This window comes from Mya arenaria, chromosome 2 (genome assembly GCF_026914265.1).
Source record: "Mya arenaria isolate MELC-2E11 chromosome 2, ASM2691426v1".
NCBI classification, from domain to species: Eukaryota; Metazoa; Mollusca; class Bivalvia; order Myida; family Myidae; genus Mya; species Mya arenaria.
The window spans coordinates 36,170,261-36,196,035 of record NC_069123.1 but is presented as its reverse complement, the minus strand read 5'-3'; the positions used below and the strand labels follow the sequence as shown (position 1 = coordinate 36,196,035).

The 25,775-nt window shown below is 37.3% G+C and overlaps 1 protein-coding gene across 2 annotated transcripts in view; it reads right to left on the bottom strand.

Moving 5' to 3' along the window:
• Positions 1-16,955: 16,955 nt before the first annotated feature.
• The window catches only part of LOC128217014 (axin-1-like), a 28,920-nt gene continuing 20,100 nt past the window's right edge, over positions 16,956-25,775 (bottom strand). For both annotated transcript variants that reach the window (XM_052923825.1, XM_052923816.1), the window contains exons 7-11: positions 22,076-22,219; positions 20,678-20,899; positions 20,280-20,414; positions 19,775-19,933; positions 16,956-19,062 (exon numbers count right to left, since the gene is read on the bottom strand). In XM_052923825.1, the coding sequence (XP_052779785.1) occupies positions 18,885-19,062; positions 19,775-19,933; positions 20,280-20,414; positions 20,678-20,899; positions 22,076-22,219 (838 nt within the window). In that variant the 3' untranslated portion in view covers positions 16,956-18,884. The remainder of the gene's footprint in view (positions 19,063-19,774; positions 19,934-20,279; positions 20,415-20,677; positions 20,900-22,075; positions 22,220-25,775) is intronic.

The window sequence follows — 25,775 nt, the reverse complement described above, 5'->3', positions numbered from 1 at the left end:
GAAACTGTTTCCGGTCAGTTGCATCGTTCTATTTTAAATACAGAATGGGTGAAAAAGAATAACTGTAAGGTTTCTTTAAATAAAATAAAGATTTTTCTAACAATTCTGGAAAGAAAAAAAGAACTATTAGTTTAAATTATAAATAAAAGTAATGATTGATGTATTTTTCAGGAAATGAACACAGTTGGGGTGGTTAAGGTACACTTGGAGTCCGGACACACACGTAAACCAGCCCAACTATGTTCATACCCCGATCATGATATTAATCACACAATTCATTACTTAAATACTGGTAACATAAAACATATACACATTGACATGATCAAACAAGGAGTATAAAACATCAATTCTGTCAAATTAGTGTGAAAAACAATCTTTTTTCCTTAAAAAATCAGCCTGTTGAGTCGTGTAACATTACTTCATTAAGTTAAGACCTACTTATTAGTTATTCCATGTATGAAGCACAATGATGATAAACAGCTTGACCACACAGATGGTAAAAGTTCAAAATAAATGTAGAATGTATATGCATAATAAGATGGTCTCCACCTTATGTACATTTTGTAAAAATATACGATAATAATTACATAAAAAACAAGTCCACCATCTCCGACTGATTCTGCCAACTATGCTATACCACAGCTTTTATTTCAATGTGTTCATTGGTGTACATTGTAAGTTAATCAGTTTGTTAACATTTTCAATGTTATTTTCATCTTTTCAGTTGAGGGTAAGACTTATCAGCTTCAATATCCCTATTAAAGATGTGCAGTGACTTATCTAAATATTGCTAATGTTGTAATGATTAATGTGTTAGAGCTGCTAACGAAATGTTTCATTTAGAGATTAATAAGACTGAGTAACAGCTTTTGTGTTGTGCTAGTTGAATTTAGTCCAATTTGTACCTAATGTTGGTTTGGCAAAATGAAATACAGGGGGACTTAATGTAGGTGATTTTGGGCTACATGGTTTCTTAAATGTTTTAAGTCAGTATATGATGCCATAAGTGTTTAAGTCGAGCATCCAAGGGACATAACTAAACTGTATATTTTTTCACAATGAGCCATCTCACAATTGTGTTCCGTACACTGGAGCAGGTTTGGCAGATTGTGGACATTCTGAAGAAGGAGGCACACAATGGCTTCCCAGTCGTTGAAGATTATGACCCCAACAGTGATGCAGAATATACATCTGAGGTTCATGAGTACTCTAACATTATACGTGACTGTAGTTGAGAATAGATGATGCACTGTTCTTAAAATTTTACATTTGATTGGTACACATGTTTTGTAGGAAAAAAGTCGAAGATAATAGCTCTGATGTCCTCGTTTACCTCATCGTGCAAAATATTAAACCTTGGCCACTCAAAATTGGTTAGATATATTAACATGAAACTTAGTACACATGTTGCCAGGAAAATAACACACATAACTTTATCACCTGTCAGCTTATTCCCCACATCGACTTAAAACAACTTAAACAGACGAGCGTTGAAGAATGCCTCCGATGCTCTTGTTATAATTATAATGTGCATTATAACCGTTTGGTTATCGTTTTTTCGTGTGTTTATGTATGAACGCATGTGTGCGAGCTTGCAAAGTCATCTGTGAAGAATGATACCCTAAAAGGATTATCACAAAAATATGTTCTTTTAAAAAAAACAAATTATGATACGAATTAAGGATTAAAACCATTTTCTCCATTTTGTATATGCTGCTTCATATTCATTGTTTGAATTGTTTAATGTTTGTAAATATTTCATAATAAAACAAATAATCTCACAACACTATGGCTAAAGTATAAATGAAAAAATAGACGTGTTAGACATTTCGCTTCCCAAGGCCAACTTACTTTTAGTGAAAAAAATACGTCTTGGACAAGTCAACTTTTCAAAATCAACATGTCTTAATAGAAAAGATTTTTAATAGAAATTTTTTATTTTGGACAGTCCAATTTTCAAGACAAACATGTCTTTTTTAACAGAAATATCTTGGACAGTTCAATTTTCAAGCCAAACATGTATTTTTGTGTGAAAATAGAACAGTTTGTGACTTGGGAAGGGATCGAATAAGATTTAAAACTAAATAACCAGTAAAAATGGCATCATTCTGCATGCTGTGTTTTTGTGGTAAAGTAATCATCAATACAAATAATTTCTAAATTGATGTATGCACATTTCTTTCATCTTATTTCAGGAAGAAGTGCAGACATTTGGAAGATACCAGGGTGTTATACTTAGATCTCAGCTAATTGTTCTTTGAAAACTGAAAACTGTCTGCTTTTTCGAGGAATCAAAGTTGAGGTATTGTCATAGCCGTGGTGGTGTCTGTCAGCACATGCAAAATCTTTAACCTTGGCCATTACTCAAGAACTTTTCAAGATATGCATCAAGGGGCACACTATAGGTTCACACGTGATAGATGCACAAAAGAAACATATTACTGTTAATGCATTATGATAATAGAATAGCCTTTAAAATTTCAATTAATAGCTACGTGGCAAGATATTCCCAAGTTAAAAGAGCGCCAAAATACCAATTATATTTTTTTACCTGTATACAACTCATATGCTTTCTTTGTTCTGATCATGAATATCAAAAGAGTTTAACATAAAAATGCATTAAAATTAAACACAAGTATTTTGCCTCTATATAATGTAAACCTTTATTGTACCCCTTTAAACCTGGTTCACGTTACCAGATTCAATATGCACATGTACAACAAGGCCCATAACTCTGACCTTGATTTCTGGGTATTGCCCCTTTTTTCAACTGAAAACCAATAACGGAAGAGCGTTTCAGTTTGATCTCCATCACTCAATGCCCATAACTCTGACATTGATTACTGGGTATTGCCCCTTTTCCCAACTGAAACCCAACAACAGAAGAGCATTACAGTTTGATCCATGTCACTCAAGGCCCATAACTCTGACTTTGATTACTGAGTATTTTCCCTTTTGACAACTGAAAACAACAACAGGAGAGCGTTTCAGATTTATCCACATCACTCTTGTTTTTCCTGACACATTCACTATGTGATAATTAATTTTTTAAATGTCTTAGTAAATTACTATGAATTTCTTTGTTTTGTAATGGTAAGGCTTTCAGACCTTTTCTGTGGTGACATTTGTTTGTCTGAAGTGATTGAATAGAATACCTGTTAATTAAGAAACTGGTATTTAAAAATTATAATTGGTGTACTAATATACCGGCTTTTTTACACACATTCTGTTTTTCCCGGACACACAGCAGCCTTAAGAAGTTCTGTAAGTGTGGCAATGAAACCAATTTCATAGTGAACTGGTATTGAATTTCTCGTCCATGGAAATGAGAGTTTGCAATATGAAAAATATATCTGCTCAAAGGAAATTATAGCTTATGAGAACCATTGTTTCTTCGGTATCCAATTGCATTTCATGTGTTATTCTTGAAATATGATACTTTTATGTTTTATCTCATTTGGTTTTCTCATTTTAAAGTCTTTGTTATAATATCTCAATTGCAGAAAATGGAAGAAGGAGGCGACATTAACTGAATCACAATTAATGCTAATCTACACTTTAGCTCCTTTTTTGCTGAAGTAATTGCTGGCCTAATATGATCAAATTTAATCTCGACTGATTTATTATACCATTTTCACAGCCAAGCTGTGAATGAAAGCTGCAGCTTTGAGTTAATAAGCATTGTTATTTTCAGATTTTCCAAGAAAATACAGACATTAAAAGAAAAAATGGACCAATTAAAGTCCTCTGATTTCAGAGACGCATACCCTCGATTTCCACCAATACAGGTACAGTTTCAAAGGAAAATTTGTGAAATAATATTTCTGCATAATTATATTTTTTATTTTTTTCTGTTTTTAAGAAAACAGTCTAGCAAATAACAAAGCTTTGATATCATCGGTATAGTTGTTATTTAAAGTAATATTTAATAGTTAATCAGTTAACAAAAGGAAGGAGTTAGATGCAACGAAGACTCCAAGAAGACCAGGAGTCATGATTATGACGGTCTCAAGTCCGAATCTAGTCTCAGACTCAGAAAAGCATTCTTATTAAATTACAAAAAATCTCTGTATTTCCTTCGTTTTACTTACAATAGTAAACAGAAAAGATTTTATCATCAATACTCAACTAGAAGGAACGTTATAATGTAAAGAAGATTAACAGTTATGCCACTTAAGTCTGTGTTTCAGCAAATCCACATTTCGCCCCACGAGCGAGACTTTACCATAGATCTGGCTCCATTCATGAATCCGGAGAGCCATACCATACAAGATGTAAGTTTTAAGGGCCTGCTTGCAATTTCAAACTCTTATTTCTAAGACTTGCAATGGGCTGTATGGAGTGATGCCATTATCAGGTTGTCTTGGTTTGAATGTAAAAAGATGTTGCAATCATGAAATAATGTCATTATTATACTCCCAACAAACAAAGATTGAAGTCAACCTGTGATCTGTCGGTCGGTGGGTTGTTAGTTTTTCTTGTCTGCGTTGGGGCATCTGATGTGACGATATACATTCGTAGCATTGAAAATGTACATTCTAGCATATTTGTATTTATTTGCATTGAAAATCATCAGATTCGTCGTTATGATATGAATAGAGTATTTCATTTGTGGTCACTCAAAATGAAATTTAATAAGCTTATGTGCTCAAATTGATAAAACTCACCGAAGCTTGTTTCAAGCAAAATATGTAAAGAAATTTGCTTTCTGTATTGATTTGTTATATGTTCCTTGTAAATAGCTTGGAATAATATAATACCCTCAATAATTAGTGCACCAGAAGCCCTCTACATTGTTTTGTATTTTTCAGTGTGCGTTCCTTCCGAGAATCTTCCGACTGTTCCGGGCTCTCGGTCTTCGGCATGTAGTCGTCATCAATGATAAAAACATGGTATGTACTATTATTATTTGTCTGTTACAAAATTGAATGAATCCATGTATTGAGGAGCATGATTTGAGGTGTCGTACATTCCTTTGTTGCAGGTTTTAGGAATGGTGACACGTAAATGTTTGGCGCGATACAATGTCATGGTCAATTTACTGCGGGGCAAAATTGATATCCATGAGATTTACGTCTCTGCGCAATGATCTACCTGACCTTCCAGGGAAGAAAACATTCCACAAAGAAGGAACAAAATACTCAAGACAACATTCCTCAACTAGGTTAAGAATTGCACGTGTCCGCCTTGCACCCAGGATTTCATTGATTCAAACTTTCTGAGGGGTATTTCCTCATAGCGCTCAAGAGGCACACCAGTACAGGGATTCATCATTCCCTTTTTTGTGAGCAGTTCTATTTATTAACCACACCCATATACCTACATGGATGTTTGGTCTTAAGAGGCAAAAATTTAAAAACCAATGTTCATACAATATGGTCAGAATTATCAATTTAATCAAATATCGAACAAGTTCAAAAATGAGTCATATTAGGTCATATATGAGAAAAATTTACCTTAATGAAATGAGCCTGAGTCGTATGCGTGCTTTGCCAATATTAAAGCCAATGTTACTCTTGAAGTTTCAATCTAGTTTGAAATTGGGCCATCGTGGGTCAATATCTAGATGAATAGGTCATATCTTAGAAATCCTTGTTGACACAAAATCACTTCGCTTTTTCTTTCAATCGTTGTTACACTTGGTCAATACGATTGTCTTGAATAAGTCTTCATCGGGAACAAATTTGTGTCCTGGTCAGGATTAAAGTGTTGGTGAAATCTTGGGTAATTTTGAATTTTGGTCATCCGCACAATTAAAAACAGTGCACAAGTTCAAGTTTTATCTTTTATGTTATGCTTCATTTTCCTTTAGATCCTCATGATATTTGGTCAACTTCAGCCAAAATGGCGATGTTCATAAGTGAGCGATATAGGGCCACCATCGTCATCTTGTTTAATATTCAGTGTATTTTATACTAGTTTGACCATTCTTGTTTTTTGTTAAGCTTGTGTCATTTTTTCAAGAAAATGCCTAATATTCTTAGATTAAAATCTTACATACCTTTCGTTGACATTTTATGCAGATTTGTGTTGAAGTGTGTGACACATTGTTTTACCTTTAAGAATCAAAACTAAGAAAAGGTCAAGGTACATAATTTGCCAGGGAATTTTACGTTGGGATAAGATTCACTCTTATTATAATGTAACCTTGACCCTAGACTAGTGTTTAACTTTTTGTATGTTGTTAACTTTATTTAAACATAATTAAAATTGTATTATTGATAATGGTCAATTCACTTAATTTTATCTACACAGTGATTACCGTTTTATACTAAATTTGAATTTTTTTTTTTTAAAAATGACCTTGAACTTTATATCCACCTTTATCGGTGTTAAAATTCAAAACGTTTTCTCAAATGTTTGATATTTTCACGCTCCTTGAGTTTAATATTTTTGCAATGATTTTTTCAAAAGACATAATGCAATAGTCTTATGTTTTCGTTGTACATAATAAACCTCTTTTTGTAATTATAGTCATATGCTCAGAGTTTTGATGCACTTATATACAACAATCTTAAAACAACCTTTTTTCAAAGTTTATAAATTACACAGGGTCTTTTGTCTTCTTTGAATTTACTAGTATCTAATTTTCTATCATAGAAAGTAATGGAAAATCTCATAGCATCGATGTCATGATTATAGGGTTGTAGTTGTTGTTGTAATAACAATGTCCATATCCAGTTACATATTGCCACAAATAATAACTTGAAATACACAAAACGGAGGGTGGTATTGTATAGATGTATGACTCTCACTCAAATGGTTGTGGGTTGGATACCCACTAGGAGAACTTCCTCTCAAAATGGACATCAGTTATGATTTCTACCCGGAAAACAGACTTCAGCTTGATTCTATAAAATGTCCAGTTTCGTCACTATTAAGGTTAAAGAATCGGTAGAAAAATAAAGAATAAATATATTCAGTGACCATGTGCATATTATTTGTACATGTATTAAGTCACTCTTGTGTAAGCATATTTACTTTCTAACTAACCGTAATAATAAGTATGTCTATATGTTCGTTTAAACAGTTATATGTATGATGATATTAAAAATGTTGATCTGTGATACATTTAGAATTCACTTGCAAATTAGTTATTATTTTTTCCTATTGAGTTCCATAAACTCCAAATGTCCAACGATTGGGGAAAATGCTGCTTTACGGTTGTTTTAAAAATATCTGATTTAACAATTGTCTCTATATAAATGTATAATACATGTACTCTTATGACGCTGTCGTTTTTAATGTAAAAGAGCCTTAAAAGCATGCAATTGTTTTGATTATGTTGTAGGCACTGTATAAATATTTTAAGTTCTGTATTGCTAGTAAAAATTGAATTTAAATAATTTATAATTGTTTCTTGTTTTATTACCCTGCTAATGATTTTTTTATTGGACATGTTCTGAAATTAATACTACTTGTTGGCACAGTTGAGATAAACTTGGTTCAGAACTGCATGTTAGGCAATTAAATAATACACTTGGTACAACACTGCCTGCAAGACACTGTTGGGATAAACTTAGTACAGCACACCTTTTCAGTAACGGTTGCAATACATTTGCAATACATTTCCGTCATCTGGTTCAGCACTGCTGCAGCACAGTTGGGGTAAACTTGATACAACACTACTTTTCATGCACTGTTTGAATGAACATAGTTCAGCACTTTATGTCATGCATTGTGAGGATAAACTTGGTAAAGCACGTAATGGCAAGCACAGACTGGATTTTCATGATTCAGCACAACATGTAGTCACATTTGAAAAAAGCAATACATGTAAAGGCACTGCTGAGGTAAACTTTGTACAGCACTACATGTAAGGCACTGTTGAGGTAAACTTGGTACATTACTACATGTAAAGGCACTGTTGAGGTAAACTTTGTATAGCACTGCATGCATGGCACTGTTGACACAAACTTGGTACAACACTACATGTAAAGACATTGTTGAGGTAAACTTGGTACATCACTACATGTAAAGGCACTGTTGAGGTAAACTTGGTACTTTACTACATGTTAAGGCACTGTTGAGGTAAATTTGGTACAACACTACATGAAAAGGCACTGTTGAGGTAAACTTGGTACAACACTACATGTAAAGGCACTGTTGAGGTAAACATGGTACATCACTACATGTAAAGGCACTGTTGAGGTAAACTTGGTACAACACTACATGTAAAGGCACTGTTGAGGTAAACTTGGTACAATACTACATGTAAAGGCATTGTTGAGGTAAACTTGGTACATCACTACATGTAAAGGAACTGTTGAGGTAAACTTGGTACATCACTACATGTAAAGGCACTGTTGAGGTAAACTTGGTACAACACTACATGTAAAGGCACTGTTGAGGTAAACTTGGTACATCACTACATGTAAAGGCACTGTTGAAGTAAACTTGGTACATCACTACATGTAAAGGCACTGTTGGGATAAACTTGGTACAGCATTACATGTAAGAAAGAGTTTGGATAAACTTGGTACAGCATTACATGGAAGACACAGTTGAGATAAACTTGGTACAGCAATACATGTATGGCACCGTAGGGATAAACTTTGTATAGCATTACATGTAAGACACAGTTGGATTAAACATGGTACAGCAATACATGAAAGACACAGTTGAGATAAATTCGTACGCCACTACATGTAAGACACAGTTGGAATAAACTTGGTACAGCACTTCATGTAAGACACAGTTGAGATGAACTTCATACAGCATTACATGTAAGGCATTGTTGGGATAAACTTCATACAGCATGGCATGTAAGACACTGCTGAGATAATTTTCAAAGAGCACTACATGTAAGACAAAGTTGGGATAAACTTCGTAGAGCACTACATGCAAGACACTGTTGGGATAAACTTGGTACAGCACTACATGTAAGGCACTGCTGGTATAAACTTCGTTCATCACTTCATGTAAGACAGCGTTGGGATAAACTTCGTAGAGCACTACATGTAAGGCACTGTTGAGATAAACTTCAGACAGCATTGCATGTAAGGCACTGTTGAGATAAACTTGGTACAGCACTTCATGTAAGACACAGTTGGTATAAACGCCGTACCACATGTAAGACACTGTTTGGATAGACTTTGTACAGCACCAGTTGTCAGTTACAGTTGAGTGAGATCAACTTGTACAGCACGAAATGTGAGGCAGAGTTGGGATAAACCTGGTAAGAAGTACATGTAAGTCATTATATAGATACATTTAGAACATCATTTTATATCGGGAACATTTCGGATAAACTTAGCACATCACTACATGTAAGACACAGTCGGTAAAACGTTGTACAGTGCTTCTTGTCGGCCACTGTTAAAATAAACTTGGTACAGGACAACATGTAAGTCACTGTTGAGATAAACTTGATACAACGTTACATTTAAGACACAGTTATGATAAACCTGGCACAGCACCTTATCAACGGCACAACTGTGATAAATCAAGTGCACTACTATAAGTGGCAACGGTTGGAATTAACTGGGAAAGCACTGTTTGTCAGGCACAACTTCGATAAAAAAAATGCACTGTACTTCATGTGAGGCACAGTTCGGAAAAACTTGGCACATCACTCCGTGTAAGGCACAGTTGGGATAAACTTGGTACGAAACTTGATACAGCACTACATGCAACGCACAGATGGGATAAACTTGGTACAGCGCTACATATTAGACACAGATGGGATAAACTTGGTACAGCACTACATGTAAGACACAGTTGGGATAAACTTGGTACATTCTCCGTGTAAGACACAGTTGGGATAAACTTGGTACTGGACTACATGTAAGACACAGTTGGAATAATTGGTACAGCACTTTGTAAGACACCGTTGGGATAAACTTCGTACTGCATTACATCGTCACCTTAGTGCAAGAACTCAATATCTGCTTCTATATCTATATGCAGTTATTGAGTTATTGCACTAAGGTGACGACATGTAATACACAGTTGGGATACACTTGGTACATCATTTCATGTAAGACACAGATGGGATAAACTTCGTACAGCACTACATGTAAGACACAGTTTGGATGAACTTAGTACAGCACTACATGTAAGACACAGTTGGGATAAACTTGGTACAGCACTACATGTAAGACACAGTTGGGATCAACCTGGTACAGCACTACATGTAAGACACAGTTGGGATAAACCTGGTACAGCACTACATGTAAGACACAGTTGGGATCAACCTGGTACAGCACTACATGTAAGGCACTGTTGAGGTAAACTTGGTACATTACTTCATGTAAGACACAGTTGGGATGAACTTGGTACAGCATTACATGTAAGACACCGTTGGGATAAACTTGGTACAGCACTACATGTAAGACACAGTTGGGATCAACCTGGTACAACACTACATGAAAGACACAGTTGGGATCAACCTGGTACAGCATTACATGTAAGACACAGTTGGGATCAACCTGGTACAGCACTACATGTAAGACACAGCCGGGATAAACGTGGTACAGCACTACATGTAAGACACAGCCGGGATAAACTTGGTACAGCACTACATGTAAGACACAGCCGGGATAAACGTGGTACAGCACTACATGTAAGACACAGTTGGGATCAACCTGGTACAGCACTACATGAAAGACACAGTTGGGATCAACCTGGTACAGCACTACATGTAAGACACAGCCGGGATAAACTTGGTACAACACTTCATGTAAGACACAGTTGGGATAAACTTGGTACAGCACTACATGTAAGACACAGCCGGGATAAACTTGGTACAGCACTACATGTAAAGGCACTGTTGGGGTAAACTTTGTACAGCACTTCATCTAAGGCACTGTTGAGGTAAACTTTGTACATCACTACATGTAAGACACAGCCGGGATAAACTTGGTACAGCACTACATGTAAAGGCACTGTTGGGGTAAACTTTGTACAGCACTTCATCTAAGGCACTGTTGAGGTAAACTTTGTACATCACTACATGTAAGGCACTGTTAAGGTAAACTTGGTACAGCACTACATGTAAGACACAGTTGAGGTAAACTTGGTACAACACTACATGTAAAGGCACTGTTGAGGTAAACTTGGTACAACACTACATGTAAAGGCACTGTTGAGACAAACTTGGTACAACACTACATGTGAAGGCATTGTTGAGGTAAACTTGGTACAGCACTACATGTAAAGGCACTGTTGAGGTAAACTTGGTACATTACTTCATGTAAGACACAGTTGGGATAAACTTGGTACAGCATAACATGTAAGAAACAGTTTGGATAAACTTGGTACAGCATTACATGTAAAACACCGTAGGGGTAAACTTGGTATAGCATTACATGTAAGATACAGTTGGAATGAACATGGTACAGCACCACATGTAAGGCACCGTAGGGATAAACTTGGTATATCATTACATGTAAGACACAGTTGGAATAAACATGGTACAGCACCACGTGTAACGCACTGTTGAGATGAACTTCGTACATCACTTCACGTAACGCACTGTTGAGATAAACTGCATACAGAATGGCATGTAAGGCACTGCTGAGATAAACTTCATACAGCATGGCATGTAAGGCACTGCTGAGATAAACTTCATACAGCATGGCATGTAAGGCACTGCTGAGATAACCTTCATACAGCATGGCATGTAAGGCACTGCTGAGATAAACTGCATACAGAATGGCATGTAAGGCACTGCTGAGATAAACTTCATACAGCATGGCATGTAAGGCACTGCTGAGATAAACTTCATACAGCATGGCATGTAAGGCACTGCTGAGATAAACTTCATACAGCATGGCATGTAAGGCACTGCTGAGATAAACTTTGTAGAGCACTACATATAAGACAAAGTTGGAATAAACTTCGTAGAGCACTACATGTAAGACACTGTTGGAATAAACTTGGTACAGCACTACATGTAAGGCATTGATGGGAGAACTTCGTACATCACTACATGTATTACAACGTTGGGATAAACTTCGCAGAGCACTGCATGAAAGGCACTGTTGAGATAAACTACAGACAGCATTGCATGTAAGGCACTGTTGAGATAAACTTGGTACATCACTACATGTAAGACACAGTTGGTATAAACGCCGTACAGCACCACATGTAAAACACTGTTTGGATAGACTTTGTACAGGACTACTTGTCAGTCACAGTTGAGTGAGATCAACTTGTACAGCACGAAATGTTAGGCAGAGTTGGGATAAACCTGGTACAGAAGTACATGTATGTCACTATTTAGATACATTTAGAACATCATTTTATATCGGGAACATTTCGGATAAACTTGGCAAATCACTACATGTATGTCACAGTCGGTAAAACGTTGTACAGTGCTTCTTGTCGGCCAATGTTTAAATAAACTTGGTACAGGACAACATGTTAGTCACTGTTGGGATAAACTTGATACAACGCTACATTTAAGGCACAGTTATGATAAACCTGGTACAGCACCTTATCAAAGGCACAACTGTGATGAATCAGGTGCACTACTACATGTGACAACGGTTGGGATTAACCTGGAAAGCACTGTTTGTCAGGCACAACTTCCATAAAGTTTGCACTGTACTTCATGTGAGGCACAGTTCGGAAAAACCTGGCACATCACTCCGTGTAAGACAAAGTATGGATAAACTTGGCACATCACTACATGTAAGATACAGATGGGATAAACTTGGTACAGCACTCCGTGTAAGACACAGTTGGGATTCACTTGGTACAGCACTGTGTAAGACACAGTTGGGATAAACTTGGTACAGCACTTCATGTAAGATACAGCTGGGATAAACTTTGTACATCACTATATGTTAGGCAAAGTTGGCATAGCCTTGGCACATCGATGCTTGTCAGGCACGTTGGAATAAACTTGGTACCACACTACATGTCATGCACTGTTGGGATAAACTTGGTACATCACTCCGTGTAAGACACAGTTGGTAAACTTGGTACCGACCTACATGTACGACACAGATGGGATAAACTTGGTACAGCACTTCATGTAAGACACAGATGGGATAAAATTGGTACAGCACTTCATGTAAGACACAGATGGGATAAACTAGGAACATCACAACATGTCAGGCACTGTTAGGATAAACTTGGTACAGCACTAGGGGGCTTTCATGCAATGTTAAGATAACTTTAGTACAGCGATATTTTTCAGGCATTGCTAGGATAAATAAACCTAGTACAGCGCTATTTGTCAGATACTGCTAGGATAAATAAAGTACGGTGGAACTTGTCAGAGGCATTTTTAGGACAAATCTGGTACAGCGCTATTTGTCAGGCACTGCTTGGTTAGTATAGCTGTTCTTGTAGGAGGCAGACACCTAAACAGCAATGCCACTCTCACCCTTGTCGAGCCTCAACCCACAGTCTCTGGTGAGAGGCAGACACCTATACCACTAGCCACTCTCACCCTGGTGGAGCCTTAACCCACTATCTCTAGGGTGAGAGGCAAACACCTATACCACTAATCCACTGTCACCCTGGTGCAGCCTGAACCCACTACCTCTTGGGTGAGAGGCAGACACTTATAGCACTAATTCACTCTCACTCTGTTGGAGCCTAAACCCACTATATCTTGTGTGAGAGGCAGACACCTATACCACTATGCCACTCTAACTTTGGTGGAGCCTCAACCCACAGTCTCTTGTGAGAGGCAGACACCTATACCACTAATCCACTCTCACCTTGGTGGAGCCTAAATCCACTATCTCTAGGGTGAGAGGCAGACACCTATACCACTAATCCACTCTCACTCTGGTGGAGCCTAAACCCATCACCTCTTGGGTGAGAGGTAGACACCTATACCACTAATCCACTCTCACTCTGGTGGAGCCTAAACCCACTATCTCTAGGGTGAGAGGCAGACACCTATACCACTAATCCACTCTCACTCTGGTGGAGCCTAAACCCACTATCTCTAGGGTGAGAGGCAGACACCTATACCACTAATCCACTCTCACTCTGGTGGAGCCTAAACCCATCACCTCTTGGGTGAGAGGCAGACACCTTTACCACTAATCCACTTTCAACTTGGTGGAGCCTGAACCCACTACCACTTGGGTGAGAGGCAGACACCTAAACCACTAAGTCACTCTCACCCCTGTGGAGCCTGAACCCACAACATCTTGTGTGAGAGGCAGACACCCAAACAGCAATGCCACTCTCACCCTTTTGGAGCCTGAACCCACTACCTCTTGTGTGAGAGGCAGACACCTATACAGCAATGCCACCCTCACCCTTTTGGAGCCTGAACCCACTACCTCTTGTGTGAGACGAAGACACCTATACAGCAATGCCACTCTAACCCTTTTGGAGCCTGAACCCACTACCTCTTGTGTGAGAGGAAGAAGCCTATACAGCAATGCCACTCTCACCCTTGTGGAGCCTAAACCCACTACCTCTTGTTTGAGAGGAAGACACCTATACAGCAATGCCACTCTCACCCTTTTGGAGCCTGAACCCACTACCTCTTGTGTGAGAGGAAGACACCTATACAGCAATGCCACTCTCACCCTTGTGGAGCCTGAACCCACTACCTCTTGTGTGAGAGGAAGACACCTATACAGCAATGCCACTCTCACCCTTTTGGAGCCTGAACCCACTACCTCTTGGGTGAGAGGAAGACACCTATACAGCAATGCCACTCTCACCCTTTTGGAGCCTGAACCCACTACCTCTTGGGTGAGAGGCAGACACCTAAACCACTAAGCCACTCTCACCCTCGTGGAGCCTGATCCAAAGGTCATTAGAGTGAGAGGCAGATACCTAAAGAACTAAGCCACTCTCACCCTCGTGGAGCCTGAACCCACAGTCTTTTGAGTGAGAGGCAGACACCTTAACAACTAAGCCACTTTCACCCTCGTGGAGCCTGAACCCACAGTCTTTTGCATGAGAGGCAGATACCTTAACCACAATGCCACTCTCACACTGGTCGAGCCTGATCCCACTACCTCTTGTGAGAGAGACAGACACCTAAACAGCAATGCCACTCTTACTCTGGTGGAGCCTGAACCCACTATCTCTTGTGTGAGAGGCAGACACCTAAACCACTAATCCACTCTCACCCTGGTGGAGCCTAAACCCACTATCTCTCTTGTGAGAGGCAGACACCTATACCACTAAGCCACTTTCACCCTGGTGGAGCCTGAACCCATAGCCTCTTGGGTGAGATTCAGACACCTATACTACAATGCCACTTTTACCCTGGTGGAGCCTGAACCCATAGCCTCTTGTGTGAGAGGCAGACACCTATACTACAATGCCACTCTTACCCTGGTGGAGCCTGAACCCACAGCCTTTTGGGTGAGAGGCATATACCTTCACCACTAAGCCACTCTTACCCTTGTGGAGCCTGAACCCACCATCTCTTGGGTGAGAGGCAGACACCTATACCACTAATTCACTCACACCCTGGTGGAGCCTGAACCTACAACCTCTTGGGTGAGAGGCAGACACCTTAACCACTCTCACCCTGGTGGCGCCTAAACCCAATACCTCCCGGGTGAGAGGCAAACACCTAAACCGCTCTCACCCTGGTGGCGCCTGAACCCAATACCTCTCTGGTGAGAGGCAGACACCTAAACCACTCTCACCCTGGTGGAGCCTGAACCCACTACCTCTTGGGTGGGAGGCAGACACCTATAGCACTAATTCACTCTCACTCTGGTGGAGCCTGAACCCACTATATCTTGTGTGAGAGGCAGACACCTATACAGCAATGCCACTCTAACCCTGGTGGAGCCTGAACCCACTACCTCTCGGGTGAGAGGCAGACACCTATACCACTAAGCCACTCTCACCCTGGTGGAGCCTGATCCCAATACCTCTCGGGTGATAGGCAGACACCTATACCACTAAGCCACTCTCACCCTGGTGGAGCCTGATCCCAATACCTCTTTGGTGAGAGGCAGACACATCTTTCACTACGCCATTCTCACCCTCGTGGAGCCTGAACCCACAATCTTTTGGGTGAGTGGCAGACACCTATACCACTAAGCCACTCTTACCCGTGGAACCTGAACCCACCCCGTCAATGAGGGGCAGATGCCTATACCACTAGGTCACCATCATCCTGGTGGACCCTTAACCCACTACCTCTAGGGAGGGAGGCAGACACGTTTACCACTATGCCACTCTCACCCTGGTGGAGCCTGAACCCACTGTTCTTGGGTGAGAGATAGACACCTATAGCACTAATTCACTCTCACTCTAGTGGAGCCTGAACCCACTGTTCTTGGATGAGAGATAGACACCTATACCACAAAGCCACTCTCAACTTGGTGGAACCTGAACCCACAGCCTCTTGCATGAGAGGCAGACACCATAACCACTATCACCCTGGTGGAGCCTGAACTCAATACGTCTATGGTGAAGGTCTGACACCCATACCACTATGCCACTCTTATCCTGGTGGTGCCTGAACTCAATACGTCTAGGGTGAGAGTCAGACACCCATACCACTATGCCACTCTTATCCTGGTGGTGCCTGAACTCAATATGTCTAGGGTGAGTCAGACACCCATACCACTATGCCACTCTCACTCTGGTGGAGCCTGAACTCAATACGTCTAGGGTGAGAGTCAGACACCCATACCACTATGTCACTCTCACTCTGGTGGAGGCTTAACCCAATATGTCTAGGGTGAGAGGATTTAGTCACCTTTACCCCTTGATCACTCTCATCATGGTGGAGCCTGGACACGCTACCTCTTAAGAGGAGATAGTCACCTTTACCCCTAGATCACTCCCACACTGGTAGAGACTGAACACATAACCTCTTTGGTGAGAGGCAGACACATATACCGATGGACCACTCTCAACTTCTAAATTACTGTTATGTGTGAACATTGTGGTGAGTTATTTCATGATCACCTCTGCAGTTATAGAGTCTGAGATATGAAGCAAACGGGATGGGTGAGCAGACGGATTAATTGGAAGAGTCAAGCAGAAAAAGTAAGACCATGTAAATTTGACACAAAAATTTATTTTGTCATAATTACAAAAAAACATGACATTAAAATAATTATATAATCACAGACAAGATGCCAACATCCCACAGTGGTGTCAGCCATGCTTTTTTCAATGCCCCTGATATGATTCTACAGTCTCTATGGCAACACTAGTGCTTACTTTGATTGGTACTTGAGATGAACTGAAATGGTACATCAGATGAACTTGGATGATCAAACAATTTTGATAATATACCAAAATAAAAGTAAGCATCTGATACCACTGTTTTCTCATTTTTATAATAGAAACATCATACAACCTGTCTTTAAAATACTGATTGTTTATAAAGATGATGATTTCTGAGAATAATATTGATGAATAACATATCAGGACGTGTTAATTTCTTTCTATAACAATTATCCATTCATGAAAAACATTTATATGAAATGAATTGTACGTTTTACCCTGAAAATATGAATGAAATTGACAATAGTAATTAAGCAGACTTTTGATGACTAAAAACAATTCTTCAATGTTTTGGAAAGAAAATTAATAGCACATTTTGAAATAATTTTTCTTTACAGCAAACCCCATGAATGTTCCACCAAAAATATTAAAAGGGTAGTTCTTTGTGAGGTTATAAACATAAATAGTTATAAACTGTTACATCTCCTTTTGTCACTTTAAGATATTTGAGCAATGTTTTTATTTAAATCTGGTAGATCAAGGAGACAATGAATCTAAAATTATAAAACGAAATAAAAAATGTCTGTGTTTCATTTAAAAATGGTTCCTGAGAAAAGTTAAAATGCCAGTGATTTAAGCAAATATGAATGCTATTCAATTCAAAACTATTTCAAACCAAAGTGGGACGGCCATAATAAGTTAATCAAACATTGATTCTCAAATTGAATCTATTTAAAAACAATTATTTTTTTAAACCAAATTTTCAGTTAACAGATCATATCAGTTTTATACAAGCATCGTTTTCTTCGGGTTTGCTTTTTACATGCCTTGTAAAATAGTTTGAAATAAAAACAATGAAATTAATTTCTTAAAAGTGCAACAGTAAAACCATGAAGAATTTAATAAACACAAACTACTGAGTGCTTCAAGAATGATATTATGAACACATTAAATAAGGATTAAGCTGACAGAACAATTTCTCAATGAAACATCGTAGCTAGGTCACAAGGTAAAGGTATGTGGTTGATGTGTGTCGAATGTCGAAAAGTACTCCCACAATGTTTTGAAAAAACTATTGCACTGCTTTTTACATAGTACATGCATCCACAATAATCACAATCTCAGATGAAAACAGCCACCTATAACTTTACACAGTCATAGCACTATTTAATACTGCAAAGTTCGAAACAAAACTTTACAATAAATATATTAATTTATGCTTCAACATAGATACTGTTCAAAGCTTGATGTACAAAGTGGATGAAAACATGACTTTCAGTCACCACAACGCTACTGGCGACATGTTTTGTACACACACCAACATGTAATGGCGTCTAATAGCGTACAGATTCTCGTGTATTTTGAACAAAATATGTGATATTGCAACATGTATTGTCCATAAGAGTTTTTCCCGGCCTCAACTTGAATCTTTGGTTTTCATGTCCCCGTTATTTCACGTAATTCGTTTTATTACACGTTATTTGGTCTATTCCATGTTATTGGGTCGAAACGAAATGGAATAATACAGACTTCACCGCTTTAAACATCATTATAGTGAGCACCAACATCCTGTAAAAAAATCACTAACCAAATGTGTGTATGGTTGCACACATTTCACAGGTTTACACTGACCAATATGTTGACGAACACTTGGGGCTTCTACAGTAAGAAGCGCCATTCCCATCGAATAATCACTATGCTATGTCCAGCACATGTGCACATGACGAATCTGAACCGGTAGGAAACACTTGCGCAACTCATAACTGGTACAATTTATCGCTACCCGTTGACTTGGTTGATGTATCAAGGTCATCTTTTCTTTCAATCTTGACAAGGATTTTCCCATCGTACGCGGGTAAAAGTTTGTGATCGTCCTTGTACTCCTCATACACAGCTTCGGAGTCGAAATCCATGCTGCGTGTCTTGACGAAATACCTGGAAAAAAAAGCAAAAATGGTTTAAATTATAGATTAAAACAGAACCCATTTTGAGAATATGTTCATACACATGAAAAGCAAATAAAAATTACAAGTTCTGAATTAAAAACTATCATCAACTGACTGAAATACTTAAAATATATTTTCAATCAGTCATCAAAAGCTAAATAAGACCAAAACAAAAAAATATGTTTGTTTCCAATTACACTTCCCCAAAATCATAGGGTAGGTTGTAGGTCAGGATTCTTTTTATTTCCTCTTTTTTTAATAAGAATGTCTGAATACCATTATCCACTTCAAAACAGTGCTATTTGGTTTGGAATACTGTTATCTAGAGTGTTCAATTATTTTTTATTTGGAATTTTCAAATCCAAATCAAGAAAGTATCGTAAAAGATAGTCCAAAGGAGAATTATTTGGTTAGAGAGTAATAAAAAATTAAGACCCAGCGAAAATATTACAAGTGAAGGTTAAGGTGAATGACCCTAGAAATTTTATTTTGCTTATAACGCCTACAAATTCAGAAGCTGGCACAATTAATTGCTTTCTCAAGTTTCATGTTTAAGTCAACATTATCATTAAGGCAGGTAACAAAAGTAAAGATAATTAAATAAAATCTCAATGGCCTCCAAGTGTGAAACATGCTTGTAGGTCCTCTAGAACAGACTTCTCTTATAGCTTATCACTTGATGACAATATTTGCACACAAACCTGAAGTTTCCACGTTTGATTTGTTGTTTGAACTGGCCGAGTGTTATGGACGCCTGTTGGAGTGTGGTCATGTACGGAATTGGCTCCCCGAACATGTAGTAGCCAATACGAATCTCCTCCGGCTTGTTCCCGCAGCCCGATGTACGCTTTGGGCGACGCCTGGGAATGCAATAAAAGCTACATTAATACATGATCAAAATGAAACAACTAATTCCATACTTAATACACACCTCATATTGTGAGATACTGCTCATATAGTACCTCATATAGTAATATTTTTCCATTTTGATTCCGTTTTAGTCAGAAGTATATTGCATTTATAATAATCATCCAAGTCATTGTGAAAAAATATTATAAAACAGCATGATGCTACAAGCTGCAATTTAGTTATTTTTTACAATCCAAATCTCGACCTCATTTTTTCTTATTTGCTAATAGAATTTACTGTTTTATGAATTATTCAACCATCTTAAACCTATCTAGACTGGTTATGTAATATACATACCCAGTACTATCTGCTGATGTGTCCATATCCGGTGCCAGTCTAGCTGGCGGAGGCATAAACATTTCCTGCCCCGATCCCACGGAAGGTGACATTCCTGGACGTCGATCCTTTGTTGACATGCCACCAGTGAATGACCTGATAAGAACAAAACTAAAATTAATAATTGACCTTCATTAACATTTCAGCTTTTGGACATAAACTTCAATATCACTTAAACTGTGCATGCAGACATCAAGTTTTTAAAGTATTACTTTTTCACATGAAGAACATGTATTGTATTTGAAAATCATTTATATATCACTAACCATATGAAGCAGTTGCATATCTGTTACATTCATTCACCTTCTTGCTCAGGCCAATCAAAGCCCTCATAAACACACTAATATACTGCTACGTACTTGGATTTGACAGGCGCGGTGTCACCACCATGTAGTCTGCGCGTGACCTCCTCCAGCTGCGAGCGGGTATTCGGGTGTGGCATGAGTGGCATAAGTGGGTCCTGGGCAATCGGCTGGCTTGGCATCATTGCCGACACTCCCTGCGTCGTCCAAGGAACACGACTACCACTGTCTGCTGACGCAGACCGATTCATGTGACTGCCACTACCCGCCTTCTTTGAACTGAAGATAAATAAAAACATGTTACTTTGAAATTTGCATTATTTTAGCTCTTTTAGTTTATATTTAAGACATATCAATAACTCAGGTGTTTCCACCAACCATAGCACCATCAGAAGATGATAAACTATTGTGTTTTTTTCTCTATTTTTTCTCTTAATCTAGGGCCATAATTCAAAAAACCTTTTTGCCAGAGTTATTGCACTTGCTGCACATGTTCCCATAACCTAAGCAAGCATGTGCATAAAACATTTATATTTCAATATCTCTTTCCATGTTAATTCGTACGTTTTTATTTTTTTCTTGGTAAAAAATATCTTGCTGCATATTAATTTGTAAATAACAGCATAAAATTAAAATGCCAGTCTTTCCTCTAGATTATAAGCCAAAACTGAGGATTTTAAAATGAACATTTCACTTCGTTCTACTGCCAAATTTTCATCTAAACCATCATGAAAACTAATGAAAATGAGATATAACAGCTTATGAAGAAGACTTCGAGGTTCTTTCCCATGATTACATCTCGGCAAAATCCCATGCTGTTTCCAAATAAGAGATTCCTTTATGTTTCATCCCGGTAATAATGTGAGAACATAAACACATAAGATATCTAGCAAGCTAATTTTATATCACAGCACATAATCAACCCATTTTTATTGCATCTTTTACTATTAACTAGGCTTCAATGATCTCCTCTGTTGCAGAAACTCATGTATAAATGATAGATCGTCTATAACACCTGTACTTTTAAGGCTCAATGCCAAACCCCTTCAAATAACTGATTAATACATACCGGCGTTAATATGCAATACATAAAAACAATTGACCTAATATTTCGTTACTTCAATTAGCAGGAAATGCAGGGCTTATTAATTTTCTTCCTCATTTCATGCATAATTTCTGATAACATTTCTAGCTCCTTTGCCATTTTAAAATTGATCTAAAAGCAAACATTCACCACTGCCTTAAATATTTATGTCATCCACAATATGTCTGACACACTCATTAGATAACAACTCTATAAAGATGTTCTTTTGCAAAAAAAAAACAAGTAAGTGAACATTAACCTGCCAATGGCTAAAGATCAATGATTCCAAATTGTTCTTCGAAAGTGGACAAAAAGGTATTTCCTTGCATTCCTTTTTAAATTGTGTTTTCTAAACATGATGTTTGCCATACCTGTGCTTGTAAGGCTGTTGTGGGGTCGGGGTTAATGCTGACTTGTGGGAACGTTTCTGCGTGGAGCTCGTCTTATCCGAGTCCGTGTAAGCGGAACTGGAGCCCCGATTCATGTTCTCGTTGTCCATGATCCACTGCAGAACTCTGTAAATACACAAAAACACATTTGATATTATAGTGTTGCAAACGTTGTCAACATAATGATCAGAAAATGTGGACAAACACATTTCATGTTACAATTGGAAAAATTTCATGTTAGAGTATTTGTATGCATTTTAAGAGTATTTGTATGCGTTTCTCAAAGTGAAATATAGATTTGTTTTTTTTACAAAAGCTGACATTAATTATGCTGCACAAGGAGATACAATAAGCATGTATATTTGGGAATCGATATGTTCTGTAAGAACAAACACAACTTTGTGCTTTTAAGTACCTGTGACCTACGAACAACGATTACAAACTTCAATCGTCTTATTGAAAATTAATTGGTTAATATTTGCTCAAACTTTTACTCGGCAAACAGAAAAAAATGTGTCTATTAAAATGAAAATAAATGGCTTTATCTCTTACTTAAAATTATTCGGATTTCCCAAGTTTTCATCTGACAATTTCAAGTTCTTTTTATACGTTTTATTTGCACGATGAGAACTTAACAAAAAAATTAATGTCTACAAAGTGGAATAACAATATTTAGTTCAAAATATTCAATTGAATATTTAACGTTTATTTTGAAACAGATGGCTATGCCTAATCCAAACATCAAAGACTTTGTTTCTCAGCCATGAAAGGGAATCAAACTATTGTTTCTTTCTTAGACTTTGTGTTGAAGTTTCTCCCCAAAGACTAGGAAATGCAAAATGAAAGCGGACTGTGTGTTAACATATGTTTAAAGAGTTACAAAGAGGTATTTTTCACAAACATGGTGGTTTTTTTTGGTTGTTATTTTTTTGTACTGTACAGCACTCCTTTGAAAACAATCATCTGGGGGCCTTTACTTCTTTGTAACAAAGCATTCATGGTTGCTTTCATCTGCTTTGATACGATGATTAAACTGCAATAACATCCCTTTTCGATGCAAGCTTCTCTTTACCATTTCAAATGTTCACAATATGTTTCAAACACTATCTTTGATTTCCCGAAGATTGTTTTTATTTCTCATCACAGGCCTTTAATCGTCGTTTATTTGAAGTTGTGAGCTGGTATTTCATGGCCAAGACTACTTGTGACGCTTGGTGTTCGTTCATTTGTTACATTCACTGTCTAGCCATCCATCACGTTCTGTTTATACATACAATTTACATTTTTCAAGTTGTTAAACATACTTCTTTAGCTGTCGTAAGTTTTTTTTGTGAAAACCATTACTGATATCAAGCTTAAGATCACTGGAGCAAAAACTTAAGTTTCGAGTTTAAGTGCAACCTCCCATGCTGTATAAAAAAATGAAATTAAACGAACCTAGAATGTTGACTCTTTTTTTATCAGCCATTTTTTTCTTGTTTTAAATTGTTGTGTTTAATAGTCAATATATCAATTCTGTGATTATATATTTGAACAAACTGTTCAGAAAATGGTTAATTTCAAAGCCGACCTGCATCAGCTCTTAGCTTCAATCAAATTCTTAACTCTTTCTATTGAAATATATCTCGTCATTCATGTTTTTTCATGAAATAATACCAAAAAAAATTAACAAAATCCAGCATTTTTTTTTTTAAATATCTACAATAAACCCCCCTAAACAGTCACTTCAAAAGCAGGATTAGTTTCTTTTGATGTTTTTGAAGTAGTTTTAATCTTGACACTATCAGCTGGAGTTTAGCTGATAATCTCCTACACAAGTCCACTTCTCAACTTCTGAGAGTAACTTAGTAAAATATCCTAAACACAGACTGATCAATGAATGGGTCGTCTTGTGTTGTTGTACAGTCTATGGCTAAAATTACTCCTACAAACATTTGAGACCCCCCACCCCCTGCATTTGGTTTTAAACCAACACTTTTTTTTATCATACTATTTGCTTTTTGTAAACAATAACTTCAACTAACAGCACTTAAAGTTTGTTTGCTACTTTATAAAACAAGAGAACTAAAGTGCTGGCATAAATCTTAAAACTGGATTAATTATTATTTAATATTACATGAAAGCATCTTTACAAGGGGACATCAATCACCATTATCAAACACCTCAACCACACAGTTTTCACCTTCTCCGCACACCTTCACTGTTTTATTATACTTCAAAACCATGGGCACTGGACAGAAACCAAACATTAATTATCTGCTATATTAACACAATTTCTCAGTCTCAGACATCAAAGCAGAATGTTAAACAAAACATCAAAGTACAGATGTTCGTTAATGAATAATATTGCCTTGATCAGTTACACACTAGGCAAGGATTTTGTTTCTGATGCTGATTAGCTAAACAAGACAATCAATATATAGGTTAACAGACTGATCCCCCCTCCCCACTTCACTCTTAAATTATTCCTCAATTCATTAACAGTCTATTCAATTGCAGGCCATTACTGTCAAATTATTAATAAATATGAGAACACCTCTCATAGTTTGGCTGATAAAATAACAATTACATATTTCCTTCAGATGGAAAACCATAGTCCCATCCTTAATGGCTGACCCTACACATTATATTTAGTCATATATGATAATAGTTATAACTTGTACATAGTTGGTTAATTATATACAAATATTTGCCATTACTTTCCAATTTAACTTTTTAATTTACTGCAGAACAAAAATAACTATTAACTGCTGACAAAATCTTATTCACTCCTAATCAAAATTATTTTTGTGTGTTTTTGCACTGTTTGGATGTATCTAGTGTGACCCCTGCAGTGTTTTGATGTGTGCAGTTCGGGCAGTGACCAGCAGGACCATTTTTATCAGATAATCAATATCACTGTGCTCAACACAACCAGCTGTTCTCAACTTGTTTGGCTTTGATCTTGCCACTCTCTTTTGTTATCTGGTCTTTGATGTGTACTTCAAAGCATTACATTTAAATATTTATTCTGTTAAACTTGAAATCAACACACAAGCTTTAATTTTCACCACATCATAAAAAGAGTTGTAGAGAAAGCTTTGATGTCACATTAGAATGCAGTAAATCCAACAGATTGTTTTTTTTCACTCCTGGATAAAAAGCAGTCTGTAATTTCTTTATGTGACTTTTAATCACAAAGATTATATTTCTATGATATGAGGCAGCTACAACAATTCAAAAGTCCTAAAAATATAGTAGGATCTACATAGGATTTTAATAACATAAACAAGCAACAAGATTCATCTTGAAAGAAATTAAAAGTCTTATTGTTAATTAATCTTTCAACAATTAAAAAATTAGTTTGAAGCAAACTCTTTTTACACTTATAACACAAAGGAACATGTCACACTTGCACTTTGTAAGGCTGTATCAAAAAGGAACCATTTATTAACTCTAAAAAATTAATCTTATTTTCGTCAAGGAATTTTAACGGGTGGGTTCAACAATATTTGTTTTGATATAATTTCCTGTTATTGTGAAAATAGACACCTTAAAATAGCCAGTTTCAATTAATGCATCAATGATTTGATTTTACATAAAAGGAATATCCGTAGCATGAAATTCCATGAGTCAAACAATAAATTTCGAAATCTCGAAAAAAAAAGAGAGAAGAAAAGCAATAAACTCCAAATTATTTTGG